This window comes from Talpa europaea, assembly GCF_964194135.1.
Source record: "Talpa europaea genome assembly, chromosome: 6".
Classification (NCBI taxonomy): Eukaryota; Metazoa; Chordata; class Mammalia; order Eulipotyphla; family Talpidae; genus Talpa; species Talpa europaea.
The window spans coordinates 9,250,485-9,265,751 of NC_140072.1; the positions used below are offsets into that span (position 1 = coordinate 9,250,485).

Genomic DNA, 15,267 nt, shown 5'->3' on the forward strand with positions numbered 1-15,267 from the left:
AAGAATGTGAACAGCACTTGGCTTATAGTAAATGTCAATGATGGCCAGTGTCATCCAGTGACAGAAATCTATCTTCAATATTTAAATCTTAACCTATCTTATCACTGATTTCAAGAGAAAATCTAGTGAAGGATGAAATTTTTCAAAGTGCTCTCATGTAGGACATATGTTTTTGTTCTTAAGCCAAATGTTATGCCTCTATCATCTAGCTATATAAAGTGGCTTTGCAAGGCAAAATTCACAGGGGAGAAAATGGGCAGGGGACTAGTCTATATTAAAAGAACTCAAAGACATATAACAAAACACAGTAAAACTTGATGGACTCCAGATCCAGAAATAAACATCTAAACAGGACATTTTGGAAACAACTAGGAAAATCTAAGCATAGACTGAATATGGATGATAATACAGAATTATGAATCTAATAAATACTATGATGGCTCTGTGGTGAGAAAGGAGGGTGGCTCATAAGGAAATTCAGGCAGAAGTATTTAGGGTGAGTACTGTGATATCTGCAAGTTATTTTCAAGTGGCTCAATAAAAATTTGTATATTAAAGGCAAATGGGGCACAATGTTAACAACTGGTAAATCAAAGTGAAGAGTTTACAGATGTGTTCTACTTCAGCTTTTCGGCAGATATAAAATGTTTTACTGAAAAATTAAGAATAAAAAGGTATCAAAAATGGTTTTACTGGAAAAATACCACACATTTCTTTAAATATTTTACTGTAACAATATACAATTACACATCAGTATTTATCTTTTATAAAAAGCATACATATTCAACATAGTTTCTCAATCTGAAATTAGCTACCTTAAACACATTATTTAAGTGCTAATGCATGAACCACTTTAGTGTACTCATCTTAAATATAAATCAGAATAGCTCAATACCTACTTCAAATTAGAGAATCAAATGCCGAGTGTAAGGATCATGACAGGATTGTTCAATTAAGTTTAAATTTTCAATAATTTGTTTCAATAATTTCTTCTTTGTTTTTCTTCTTTGTCTAGAATAGTCTGTTTTAAACTCACAATAGCATCTTGAAATCCAGGATTTAAGTCTAATACCTTCTTGAAATCTTCCAAAGCATCATCAAAACATCCTGTATCAAAACCCAAAAAACAGAAGAGAAAAAAGGTGAGTATTTCTATAATTTATTCATAGCAAAGTCTGATACACATACTTTTGCCTTTATGTTTACAAACTTTCAACCAGTCCAAGTAAAGGCAGTTTACATTGAAGTCACTTTGCTTGTCTTATGGAATAATATTAAAATTAGCTGTGAATTTCTTTGAGAATTTTAATATGAATATCTAAAATTTCAACAAAACTGTATCACATTTAACATAATTACACTGAAATTAGAAAACAGAAAATTATTTTCTTTTTAACACTATAAATGACAAACAGTACCTACAATTCCTTTCATCCAAGGATCGAAAAGCTGTTTATATAGTCTCATGTGCCTTCAAAGATTTCAATTGAGGAAAGGTTTACAGGTGATCATCAATCAGCATTACCCTCATTTCACAGCTGGGGATGCACAGGCACCAAGTAATCGGGTCACCCCCACCCGAGCGCCCAGGTCCAATTCCCACCCCAGTGCTCACTCCGGTCTATAATGCCTGTGGAAAGCCTAAAATAAACTCAGGTACTCTCCCTTTGTTCCAGGCTCAAAACCCAAATTTCACATAACTTTACAAGGTGATTACTACATTCCTTTTACAGCTTTTGGGAGTTCTGAATTAATAAACTACAGTCAAGGACAAAAAGGGAAATATTTTTCTTACCCAGCCTGTACAATATCAACCCTCTGTTGTAGTACGGAACTTCAAAACTGGGCTGGACTTCTATGGCAGACGTGTAGTCATCCATGGCTTCATAAAAGTCCACCCTCAAGTACTTGATTTGCCCCCTGTTGTTATATGCAGTGGCCAAATCCTCGGGGCTGCATTTGCTTTAAACAAAAAGTTCACATTAAAAACACCCGATACCAAATTCCTCTCATTTCCACTTTTATTCTCTTTTGGGCATTGTCAAACCACAGCCTCACAACGTGCTGGACGGACAACAAAAAAGCAAGCTAAAGACACAGGGCAAAGCAAGCAAGCAAGCAGTGGGAGCAATGTTTGTTCAAAGTCATTAACTGCTTTTGCAGGGTTACAGCATTACAACGTCAATCTGAAGAGGATATTAATTTTAGAGCTCAGTAAAAGCCCCTGTTTTACTGAATATATCAAAATCACTGCTCATTTTCTAAGCACACACCCAGGGCACAGCAGACAAATCAGATACCTGCTGAGCAAGGAGGGAAAGTCAGACCAAAGTTCAAGTGTGCTATGAACAGGTCGCCAAGTGAGTAATGAGCACTTTTTTTTTTTAAGATAGATTTATTTATTTATTTGTTTGTTTATTTATCTATTTGTTTGTTTGTTTGTTTATACAAGCACCTGGTACAGTCAGAATCATGGGAGGGTGAGAGAATTCACCAGAGCCAGAGCAGGTTGCAGAACAGGCAGACTGATGAAATACACTGCTGAGGGGAGCAGTGGGGCGGCAGGAGAGGTCTGTCGCGCCATGTGGGACCCTCGCTGGCGGCAGGGAATCGAACTGGCGCTGCAGAGGCTGCGGGCAGCCTTGCAACCCAGCGCTCAAGCACTGAGCCACCAGAGAGGCCCTAATGAGCACATTTTAAACCATCTCAAAACAATGAGATTTGAAATCTTTTCCCAGCAATAAAGAAATGTAAGTTAACCTTGAGCACAAATTGAACACACAGTTCCCCAGGGGCTGTTCCAGGGACAGAGCTGCCCTCCATCCAAGTCTTAGCTTGAATCCTCCCCAAGACCACGTGGAATTCCTGCTCTGGGGGTATCAAGGCTCTACTTTGGGGGCCCTGCAGGCAGAGTCAGCTCTATATCTGTGGATTCCAGAAGCTGCCCGAGGAGTGTGACACAAGCAGGGACTGGATGCCCAGGCAGCTATGACCAGCCACCAGCTGAAGGGACCACAGCCCTCCCCCTCTCACTCTCGCCCCCAGTTCCTGCTGGACAATCATTAGCACCAAAAATATTAAAGAGCTCTGTCCAGGCTCAGAGATCATTCTGGTTTCCTTTCCTTCTTTCCAAAAGGCTTCTCAAATTTGAACCAAACAGGGAAAATGTAAGTTAACCTCAGCTGTCATTTCTTTTTATGCCATAGTGTGAAGTACAGTTCTCAGAAAATATTCACGACTACATTCAGTGTTATTAAAAGTTACTTCTCTGAATATCTTGATCCTTGCCTCTCAGGGACTTTAAGTACAGTTGCCTTAAGAGGTACTCACAGCACACAGGGCCCTTCAAATCCAGGTTTGCTAACCATGGAGAGGAGCCACTGCAGGTGCAGGAAAAGCCTGTTTCTGCAGCCTGTAACGGAGACTGGGACAAGGAGATTTTCGAAGCCCAGGGGAGCAAGAGGGGACAGACGCTCCCTTCACCTCACACTGTTATAATACGGGTTGATCGGCACCCCAGTTGAGTTTTAAGAAAAACGCGGCCTGGGGACTCTAAGTAAGATTTTAGTTACTGAATTTCTAAGTTTCAAAACCTTGTTATTAATTTCTTACATTCTGAGGATCACAAAATGCTTGATTTAGAATTAGGTCTCATTACAATAAATTCTAAAGGCCTACTTTTCTTGTGGAAATTGTTTCATATTTTAAAGACATGGACTAACAGTTGAAACCAACTTTTTTTTTTTTGGTAACTTTAAGATTTTTGTAGTATTATTTATTGTAAGGAGATTTGGCCAAGTTACCTAATTCAAATATGGATTTTTAGCATTTGTTCACTTTAGCAAAAAAAAAAAAAAATTCTGGAACTCAGGTTTATAGCAAAGGCTATGTTTTTGGATATTAGAAAAAAATACTACAAGCCAGAGGGAAGGGCATTCAAAGGCTACAAATACTATTTCAAAATGATTCAATGACCCTCCATTTCAAATATAAATTAAAACTCTCAAAAATGTGTTTAAAGAAAAGATTGAAATGAGAATTCCTAGAATTGTGAAATGTGAATTCCTAGAATTCAGAGCTGTAAGAAAACTGAAGATTTTACAGCTGAGAATGAGGCTGAGTGGGTGTGAGCCATGTGAAGAGTAGCAGTGGCCTCAGGTTGCTGAGCCCCCTTCTACTCCACCAGGGCAGCTTTCCTTCGGGGTGCTGGGAGGGGGGCCTGACACTGCTACACACACTGTGCTCCAAGGTGTGCAAAGGGGTGGCACCACACTGGCCTGCGGCAGTGTACCTCCTGCTGATGCATGTGCTTGAAACCTACTCCTACTAGATGTCTATTCCTGGAACTTGAACCAAGTATATGAAACTACCTTTCTATGTTTACATTACACTTTTCTGGGGAGGGGGATCGAGCTGGGGCAGGAAGAGAAGGGAGTGGGTATCACTGCCTCTTCACAAATTTCTATTCACTATGTATTACTGAAACAAAAAAGCAGTTTTATTTTTCTGGTTGAACTCCCCCAGACTTTAACAAACAGGATACAAACCTCAGGCCCCCTAACAAAAAACAATTGCAATGCTGTCCCGAAAAATAGATGAGTAAAAGCTTTGAGGGGGGGGTGGGTGGAGCAGACAACTCAAGCCAAGAAGCTGTTCATCTAACCCTTTTCTGTTCTTTTCATGTCGCAGCCTGGGAGCCTCCACGCCATCAACAAGAACGACAAAGGCAAAACCTGGGATAACAACAAATGCTGCACATCCAGGTATAAGCCCAAGAGGCTTTGGGCGAGTAGCTCCTAGCAAGGGAGGCTAATAACGTCACAGAGAGAAACAGGGTCGTCACCGGCTCTCTGGGGGCGTCTACACACCACACACAACGCCTCCGGCCCTGACACTGGGTTTGACGTGGATCAAACCTCAAGACTGAATCACCAGCTCAAAATGCTGGAGATCCTATTAAATGACATGGGGGGAAGGGGTAGGCAACACTCAGCAAATCCGAAATAGGGGAAATGCGCCCGAGGACACCCGACGGCTTCCTCAACGAGTAAAGTGCAGAGACACAAAAGAGGGGGCGCCCTTCGAGGCTGAGATCCGCGCCCAAACGCACGAGCCCCACAGCGAGAAACAAACGCCTCCCGCCAGGAAGCTCCTCGCCCTCGGGCCCCGACGCCCCCCGGGTCTGCGGCCTCTGACGTCTGCTCACGTCAGAGGGAAACCCCGGCGGTACTTCACCTAGTGGGACGCCGCGGAGGCCGCGCCGAGCTTCCGAGACCCCCTCCTATCTAGGGGCGCCTTCTGAGACCCCGAAAGCTCAGCACGAGCGACGGCTCCCAGGGGGCCCCCCTCTCTCCCCAGACTGAGACTCACGTGCTCAGCGACACGCGACGCCCCGCTGGGCGGCGATCTCGGGGCGAGCGGGAGGTCCGGCTCGGCTCCGACCCGAGAGCCCGGCCCGGCCCGGCCCCGACCCGAGCGCCCGGCCCCCCACCCCGTCCGCGCGTCGCGCGACGCTCACCCGCCGGGGCCCCCCGCCGCGGCCGCGCAGGCGCACTGGCGGATGTACGCGGAGAACAGCGCCTCGGCCGCCGCGTAGTCGCCCTGCTGGAAGCGCGCCTGGGCGCGCGCGAGGGTGGCCCGGCCCCCCGGCCCCTGCGGCCCGTCCATCGCCCGGCGCCGAGCCCCTTCCGCCCCGCGCCCGCGAGCGCCGTCGTCTCGCGAGACCTGGGGGGGGCGTCGCAGCCGCCATGGACGGACTCGCCCCGCGTCTCAGGAGGCGACAACCCGAATAGTCGGCCCCCGAGTCTGCGGCCCGATGTCGCGAGGAACCGGCCTCCGTTACCCCGAGTGGGGGCGGGGGGGGCTGGAAGGGGCGGGGGGGGCGGGAAGGCCCGGGGGGGGGCGGGAAGGCCCGGGCTGCCCCGGAAGCGGAAGGCCCCGGGGCTGGCGAACGGCCGCGCGGGAGTTTACCAGGTGGTGGGTTTAATTCAAGGAAAAGTTGCGTAAGGTGAACAGTCCGGAGAGGGGTCGAGAGGACCAGCCCATCACAGCAGGAGGGGGAGGGATAAGGTCCCTGGATTTAGCCGAGGAGGTGAGAGCCCTGCGCGGGGACGGCCGAGCTGCCTGCGGTGAGACAGTCACGGGGCCCTCTCGGAAGCCCAGTGATGTTTTTACAGAAAATAGAAAAAAAATCCATCCTAAAATTCATACGGAATTTCAAGGGATCCAAATAGCCAAAAAAATCTTGAAGAAGAACAAAGCTGGAGGAGTCATATTTCCTGATTTGAAAACTTAGAACAAAGCCACGGTAACCAAACGTGAATTAGCATAAAGACACATAAAGACATTATTTTCAATAACTGGTACTGGGAAAACTGGTGTCCGCATGGAAAATAAGTTGGACCCCTACCTAATGTAAAATTTTTGACTCAAAGTGAATTAAAGTTCTGAATACAAGAGCGAGCTATGTAAAATTCTTAGCAGAAAATACAAGGCAAACGCTTCATGACATTGGATTTGGCAGCAATTTCTTGGATGTGACACCAAATGCAAGAGCAACAAAAGAACAAAAAAAAGTTGGACTCCATAAAAATTAACAATTATGCACCAAAGACTAGTAAAAGAGTAAAAAGACAATCCAAAGAAAGTAGCTGTCACTCATGTTTCGGATGAGGGTAGGAAATGGAGTGATGGAGGCTCTGCGGGGCAGGCTGGGCAGATACCCGTGGAAGGAATTCTCTGTAGTGTTCCCGTCACACTTGAGAAGCTCTGCTCTGCAGGACACTGGCGAGCCCTGCCCAGCAAGTGAGGTGTTGGCGCCACGCCCAGTGGCTGTCCCTCACTGACTCTTCGGCTCATCTTCCACAGGGTCCACCTACACTTGGTGCTCTGCCTGCATGGTGGTCTCTTCAAGGCTGTCCTCCACCTGCTCACCCAGAAACACGAGCAACAAGATAATCTGCCAAATGTATTTGTCTGCTTGTAACTCCCTGATGTCAATGGCCAAAAGAAGTATGGCCGCACCAGCAACCCGTACCCCAAGAAGAAAATCAAATAGGCTCCTCCTTCTCCCATAGGGTGGCCTCCTGCCTGAACCCCACAATCCTGCTGTAGTAAAGCTTCCCTTTTACTGACTGGAGCAGTAAATATATAGGTATTTACACATACATAATATACATACATAAGTATTTTTACATATAAGTATTTTCTTAATTTTCCCGAGAAAACTTCTAAAATTCAATTTTCAAGAGTGTTATTTGCATTTCCACCAGCATGTAAGAGGGTTCAGTTGTTCCACAGCCTCAACAACCCTGGTCAGTTTAAATTTTAGCTGTTAATTTTCAGCGTATAGAGGTATCATTTCTCTAAGTTCCTTTATATTTTACCAGCTAGAAATTTAAACCATGCTGAGTAAGAAATGAGCAATTAAATAAAATAATAACTAAGTCTCTTAATGTCTCTTAATTTTAGAGAAATCCCGAGAGCAAATAACTTGCTATGAAAATGTAGAGTGCAGTAATTTCATGTTTCGCCTTAGTTTTTTCTTTTAAAATCAACTAAAATAAATTCTAATGAATCTTTTATTATCAAGATTATGTCTTTAACTGTCTTATCTATACTGTTTATTTTTTTAATTTCCTAACATGAATATGTGACTTTTATACTAAGAAAATAAACGTTAATTTCTTTTAAAAATGAATTGAGTAGGGCCTCCCTGGTGGTGCAAGGGATTAAGACACAACCTATGAAGCTATCCGCAGCCACTGCAGCATGAGTTCAATCCCCAGTCAGGGAGCTACCCACATGGCCACAGACCATGTGGGAGCTACCCAAGACTTCTCCTGTCTTGCCCACTGCTGCCCTCAGCAGTGTGTTTCAGTCGATCTGCCTGTTCTGCTCCCCACTCTGTCTCTGGTGAATCCTCTTGCCCTCCACACCTCTGGCCTGTACCCCAGATCTTGTATGCATAAATAAACAAATCTTTAAAAAAAAAAAAAATGAATTGAGTAAATAATTGTAAGAATAGACAGCAGGGGGCAACATAATACTGCTATTTTCATTTTAGAAAATAATAGTCTCTCAAAGCTGTAAAGTGATCAAATTAACTACCTCTGATTTTTTTTTTTTTTAAGATTTATTTATTTATTTATACAAGCACTGGGTACGGTCAGAAGCGCGGGAGGGTGAGAGAATTCGCCAGAGCCAGAGCGGGGAACAGAGCAGGCAGACTGATGAAATACACTGCTGAGGGGAGCAGCGGGGCAGCAGGAGAGGTCTGTCGCGCCATGTGGGACCCTCACTGGAGATGCAGAGGCTGCGGGCAGCTTCGCAGCCCAACACGCTCAACTGCTGCGCCACCAGGGTGGTAATATAATTTCCCCCACTTTTAAAATGAGAGCGCTCTGTGACCACAGAGAGTAATGTACTGGACCTCCAATTTTCTGGCATTTGCCTAATATCTTTCTAAGTTGTTTTTCCTGTGGATAGGAAAAAGTGATGTTGTACATCTATTGAACACCCAGACCCTTTCTACACTCTGGAGTCCAACACCCTCCCTAATCAGGCCCCACCAAAATATTTAAATCAAAACAAGTACCATGTTATCCATAAGTAATATAGAAGAAACAGGAGAAATACAGGTCATTTTTATTTCAATATTTATTATTTTCAGGTTATTTTTGTTTTTGTTTTTTCATTTAATGCCACATAAATACCTAAGATCTAGGCCTTTGGAATACAAAAATATAATTTCAAGGAGTATTTTAACAACAACAAAAAAATAACAGTGTAAATTAGCATTTGTGCATAAAGAGGCGATGTATGTTGTCTGTCAGGCACATTGCCATCGATAGAGCCTATCTGCCAGTCCCAGCTTCTCAATACTTCTGTCCACCACACTACTTTGAAACGTAACATAATTCAGGCCAAGTTTTATGATAAAAGGTCACTCAGTATTATTTAAAGGAAGCCAGTTCATGTTTATTATAAGAAGTGTTTCATTCATTATACTGTCCCCAACATACTGCCTCATTCTCTCTATCCAATTTCTCACAACTACTTGTTCTATATTGCCATGTGTGTTTCTCCTTTGCCCCTTTCTGCAGGAGAAGAATTTGTTGGTGGTGTTATCCTGAAATTTGCCTCTTTATGAAGAAAATCAGCTAGATCAACTAATACTGTAGACCTTTCTCTAGTCTATTTTCTAGCAAAACAAAGGTCCCCAAGACATTAGGACAGATCACTAAAACTTTTTCAGATGTAAATCCCAATCATAAGATTTTACAATAGCAGAAAAGATGCATCTGTATACATCTGTGTATGTGTATGTGTATATTCATGAGTATATATGTGTATATACACACTTATATGTGATAATTAGGTCTACAGGTATGAGAGGTTGTTTTCAGAGATTTTGGTTTTTGTTTTAACCAAAACAAGCAGAGAAGGCAACCCAAGATATATCTGAAATAGTCACTGGAGGAAAAATCTAGGGCTCATGCAGCATGAAATGGCAAATGAGAAAATGCCAAAGGAGAATTCCCAAAAGATGCGTTAGAAGGCTGGAGGAGACAAAAACTGATTTTGGAATGGAAGTAAATGGGAGTTGTTAAAAAGTAAATTAACAACTCATAGTAAGGGTTAGCCGGTTGACAATTTGAGTTCTCAGCTAGTTCCCAGGATGGGAAAGGAAAAAGCAGAGGAGAGAGATTCAGGCAGCAGGTCAGGACGGGGAAGCACAACTCTGAACATACGCCCTGCAGACAACCCACCTCCCTAACAGTTCTCTTTTGCTGATGAAGCAGAAAATAGTTTCATTCTTACAAAGAAAAAGTCTTATAGAAAGATGTAGTTAAATTCAACACGAGATGTATTCCTTAGGATGTATTCTCTGTGTTTGGAATGTGTTTCTTGATTTGGGGACTGTTCTCTCAGAGAGAACAAATTAGATAAAATTCATTGTTAAACTTCACTAAGTTAACTGACAAGACGCGTTAGGCAAAATAAACAGGGTGTCTATATGTGACCATACCTGAAACTGATGAGGCACAAAAAATATAACAGTCACTAAATATTCATGAACACTAAGGATGAGCTCTATAAAGCAGTCAATATGTGTAAGGTCTGTATTCAATTTACCATTGGTGACAAAAATTCCTCCACCCAAGAAATACAATCAAGCCCACAACTGCTCCTTGGGCTAAGTGGACCCTCTAGCTCTCAGTGGGTATGCTTGCCTCAGGCCTCTTCCACAGAGCAAGTGGGCATCCCTGGTCTCGGTGCATTCCATCTGACTGGGTCCCCTGGCTCAAATTTCAGCTCTGGTCCTCTTAATAGCCCCACCATCAGGGAAGCTGATGAGGCAGGTGACAGGCAGGACATGACATCAGTACATAACTCAGGGCTCAGGAACTGGGACCGCTGTGGCCCACTGGCACACCACCTGACAGTGTCCACCCACCTCATCGCTGTCTCCTTGCTCCTTACTCTGTACTTCACATTGATTTGAGATTTTCATGCAGTCTATAATTCTTTCTGTCCCCAGACCTCTGAAAGGAAGGGCTTGCCTGGAATGTATTTGGAGGCTCCACGGTATCACAGTAACTTCCCACAAGGCACAGGAACACAGAGATTTCTACAACTTCTGGCCTTTTATTTAGGCACATGAGCCCACTATCTTTCCTAAGATCATCTCAGCTCTAACCTCTTGTCAGAGTTCACTATTCTCAATCTTTAACATGCTTAACTTGTCTCTAAAGGAACAAAAACACACCAAAGTAAGAGACTGAACTAACTAACCTAAGCATCTAATTCCAATAACAATGATACACAGTTCTCTTTATTCACTGTCTCTAGGAAACTTAAGTCAAACTTCAGCAAATTATTTTGATGAATTCATGCTAGAGTTTTGTCCGTAGCCACAAAATTAAAAGACAAAGAGTCATGCTAAATGGAGAACATCATTAACAATATAAAACAGGTAATAAATTACCCATGATGGATAAAAATTTTTTAATGAATGATAAGTCTTTTTAAATTAATGATAATTAGTGATACAGATGTGCATCAAGAAAGAATCACTCGCCACGACCCAAGAGCTAATTAAAGGGTCCAACTTCATGCCAGTGTTTCAACTGGAACTATTACTGCAAAATGCATGTTCTGTATGAATTTATATTTATGTTCTGTATGTAAGTAGAGTTGGGGTTTTGCACAGTAGTATGAAGAATAACTCAAATGCTATCTCTTAGATAAGACTAAAAGAGTAAGTGAAAAAGGAAAAGCTATATTTTTAAAAAATGGCTATTAGAAACCATTCAAATTATAAAAGGTCTTAAGATACCTTTTCCTTACTCCTAAAAATAAAATACAGAAGACATTCAATGCATATTTAATTAAATTTATAATAAATGAGATAGAGCTCATTTCAGCATTGTTTAAACGCCTCCTCACACAGGTGTGCCAGTGCTCCACACTCAACCTGGTCCCACTGTCCTGCTATCCCCTTTCCTCCTACCAAGGTTTCTTTTTTTTTTTTTCTAATTATTAACCTTGACATGGAGAAAAAGTTCTTATTTGGAACATTTCCACAGTATCATTTAACAAACCACAAGTTAGATAACTAGGTAGGTAGGTAGATGGGTAGATAGATACAAAAATAGGGTGGAATTCCATTCATTTATGTGTGAAAATCAATACCATTATTTCTTAGCTGTATTTCTATATATAATTATATGTGTAAATAGATATGCATATGTATAATCATGTATAAAAACATAACTGAAATATTGCTGATTTTCATGTAGACATATAGAAGTCGACCGTAATATAGGAACAGACACACACATATATGCTACAAACAATTCACAGTGGTGTGCATCTGCCATTCCTCTACCCCACCGGGCTGTGGCACAAGGGACAGAAGTTGTAGTTACTGATTTCCTGCGCCAGCACGCAGTGCTTGCAGACACCGCACATCCAGAACTGATACTCCGTGATTGGGCTTCCGGTGGCAACACATGTGGGCAGTTTCCCTTCTCCTCTGGAAAAACAAAAGGAAAAACAATGAAGGATGCATTAAAACTTCTAATTATTTCAAACTTCATTTATTAGATGTAAAAAGTGAAGGATGAAAAACATTTCAAGGTAAACTTCAAAGCAAAACTTTCCTTACGACAAGAAAATATTAAAACACTTGGAAAACTAAATAAAACTGGGTAGAATGTTAAGGTAAACTACATCAATATTTAGTGTTTTTATTATTATATGACACATTACACACACAGGAATCCAAGCTTCTAGCTTGGATTGGGGAATGCCATGCACTAATTACAGCTAGCCTACCCTTCAAGAAGGCTGTCCAGTTCGGATTTTCTATTATCTTTTGGAGTATGTTTGGTGAAGATTTCCAGGGCAAGGTCTTCATATTGCTGTTTCTGTTCTGAACTGAGGGTCTCTAAAGATTCCAGTTTGATAAAAGCCTTTGAACAAGTACCGAAAGCTCTGCTGGCACACGCGCAGAGCGCCAGCAGAGAGTAGATGTCAACAGCGGGGATGATGTCTTCATAGTCTCGGAGGTGAAGAGCTGGGAAAGAGGCAATTCAGATTTTGAAAAATAGTCCTGATGTCGTGAACATGCTTGGGAAAGACTACGTTAAACTGTTTCAGTTTAACCTACATGAACTTCAGCAAATTTAAAGAAAACAAAGAGGGGAGATGGGCCCACTCGTGGGAGGAAGTAGGCTGTGTTCCCCATGGTTCTGCAATGCAGTTACAGCGCAGGGACAATAGCAACAACACCCACTCAAGGCTGGGCCACTGAGAAAGCTACATACAGACAAATGCCTGCTGTGAAAACATGCATCTCTTGTTCCATACAAATAAGTTAAGCATTTCTGTGGCACTCCAGAAAAAGTAAATTTTGCACTGTTAGTCATAATTCTCAATATAGTGCCATGTTTTTGTTTAAAAAATATCAGAATCAAATTCTGTTTTTCTTTGTGTTTCTTTCACCAGGTAACTACTTTGTGTTTGTGTTCTTAAAACAATAGTACATTGAAAAAAAGTGAAAATAAAAAAGCCTTAAAAGTTGTCAGTTCAGACTACCATATCTTATTTTCAAATTTTCTATACTGGAAATACAATATCTTTACAATGCTCTGCAGAATCAATATCAGATTTGTAAACAAACTGCATCCATTTCTTAAAAATCTACATTATACAAAAGGTATAACTTTTCAAATTTAACTTTTTCATTATATTTAGATCCACTTGTATAAAAAGCATTTATTATAAGAAAAATGTATTAATAAACTTCTTCAGTATTCCAGAAAAATAAAAAATCGACATTATACAGATGGTCACATAAATATATACAAAGAAAAGATACACACAGTGGTACTTAGGTAATGTGCCCACCTGTCTTCAATGCAGTGTCCACATACCCCTCATAGAGCTGCCTCTGTGCCAGTATAAAGAAGTGGTAAGCCTCGGCACCCCTCCAGGCATTATCTGTGAAACGACTAGTTGTAGACAGAACTTCCTCTTCCAACAAACCAGCCAAGGCAGAAGTAGCCTGCAAGGAAAGCAGACCCACATTTTCTGCTAGCACAAACATAGAATGACCACTTTGTAGAGAGAGTTGGCAAATAAAATTATAACATTTAAATAACTGTAAAGATATTTAAAGTACATCCTGGTGATTCAATACATAGGTACATTGTACGAGGGTTCTCCCTAATCAAGTTTTAAAACAGACTGATCAAAGCTGAACAGGAGATTCATTTACACATTTAAATAATACTCATATTCTAGGCAAGTCTTTAAAACTGACTAATTACAAGTTGTAGACTAATTACAACTGACTAATTACAAGGGCTTTACCAAGGAAAGCAGATTAGTCTTATAGAGAAGGCAACTGTCAATATTTCTAGGTAGAAATTTCTAAATTTGAGTTCTAATTCAAAATCAGTCATTCCGTGCCAAACATTATCTCAGGAAAAAAATGCAAACAAGCAGATTAAATGGCCTGTGTACACAGAGAAGTTTGATAGTCTTTTTGTCTTAAACTCCTCAGATGACTTAATGTTATTTAATGTTCTGCCTCACCTCGGAGCTCTTTCCTTTAACCTTCCCTCTCTGGGCATTTTTCATTTGTTCGTGGTACTGCTCTATAAGTAGAGCTGACAGTACATAGAGCTTCTTAACACGTAAAGGTTTAGTTCTCTTCTTTGCCTCTTCATCTGCAATCTGCAAACATTAAAGGAATTGAGGGAAGATAATTCGTTAATGTGTATTTGCACAAATACAATCATTTCTGCAATTTAATTCCTCCAAAAAAACAAGGAAAGTCAGTAGGATGCAATATAAACACCACCCATTGTGACAATTATTTTTTTAATAAAGCCTGACTTAGTATGAGTAAGTACTGAGTTCTCTCCTTAGTATTCAGTCCATGGAGTTACAACAGATGCTGTTAAATAACTAAGTCAGAACAAAGAAAGCTTTCATGGGATGGGTATCAATACATTACAAAATGAGTTAACAGCCTTGGTAGCTAAAGGTAATAATACTCAGATAATGAATAGAGTACCACTAAGAAAATGGGAAGCGTGTTCCTCGATATCTAAGAAAACGCTGGCAACTAGAACAAACCAAATACTCACCAAGATTATTACATTACCTTAAACATCAGTTTAGCAGCATCATAAAAGTAATTGGCTTTCCGATAGAGTTCTATGGCATCAAGGGTTTTATTCTTTTCCAATAAATGAGATGCATACCTAGCTAACAGGGATCCAATTTCTTTCATACTATGATTTTTAGCCAATTCAACAGCCTTGTTCCACTAGGGGGAAAATGTACCAATCAGTTGACACAAGCATTTATAGTCATATACGTCATAAAATTCACACAATAATGCTTTATATTTGTAATTATATATAACACTATGAAAAATAGCATCTTTTTAAAAAATCACTTAAAACCAGAGCAATTATAAAATGTCTTCTAATCTAACATGTACCAAAATGATTTAAGACTTTGATTTGCATATCTTAAAACTTCAAAGTTTATAATAACATTAATCTTGTAGTTCTAGTTTTGCACAAACTATGAGCAAAAAAAGGTTTATTTCTTTATAGTAACCTAAAATCTACAAATTCAGTTAAGAAAATGTCCTATCAGATTTAACATTAAAAATTATCTTTATAGGGCCTCCCCTGGTGGCACAGGTGGTTGAGTGCAGCGCTGTGAAGCTGTCCACAGCCT

General features: G+C 41.2%; 2 protein-coding genes across 3 annotated transcripts in view; both read right to left on the reverse strand.

The window, feature by feature from the left end:
* Positions 1 to 979: 979 nt before the first annotated feature.
* TTC32 (tetratricopeptide repeat domain 32) lies at positions 980 to 5,667 on the reverse strand (the record flags this gene model as incomplete). The annotated part of the gene is made up of 3 exons (XM_084235636.1): positions 980 to 1,107; positions 1,796 to 1,962; positions 5,519 to 5,667. The coding sequence occupies 3 exons, from the start codon at positions 5,665 to 5,667 to the stop codon at positions 980 to 982; spliced, it is 444 nt and encodes a 147-aa protein (XP_084091762.1).
* Positions 5,668 to 11,889: 6,222 nt separating this feature from the next.
* Positions 11,890 to 15,267, reverse strand: part of WDR35 (WD repeat domain 35) — a gene marked incomplete at both ends in the record, with an annotated part of 47,570 nt that continues 44,192 nt past the window's right edge. For both annotated transcript variants that reach the window (XM_084235638.1, XM_084235637.1), the window contains 5 exons: positions 11,890 to 12,040; positions 12,343 to 12,583; positions 13,417 to 13,573; positions 14,107 to 14,247; positions 14,681 to 14,845. In XM_084235638.1, coding sequence (XP_084091764.1) covers positions 11,890 to 12,040; positions 12,343 to 12,583; positions 13,417 to 13,573; positions 14,107 to 14,247; positions 14,681 to 14,845 — 855 coding nt within the window. The remainder of the gene's footprint in view (positions 12,041 to 12,342; positions 12,584 to 13,416; positions 13,574 to 14,106; positions 14,248 to 14,680; positions 14,846 to 15,267) is intronic.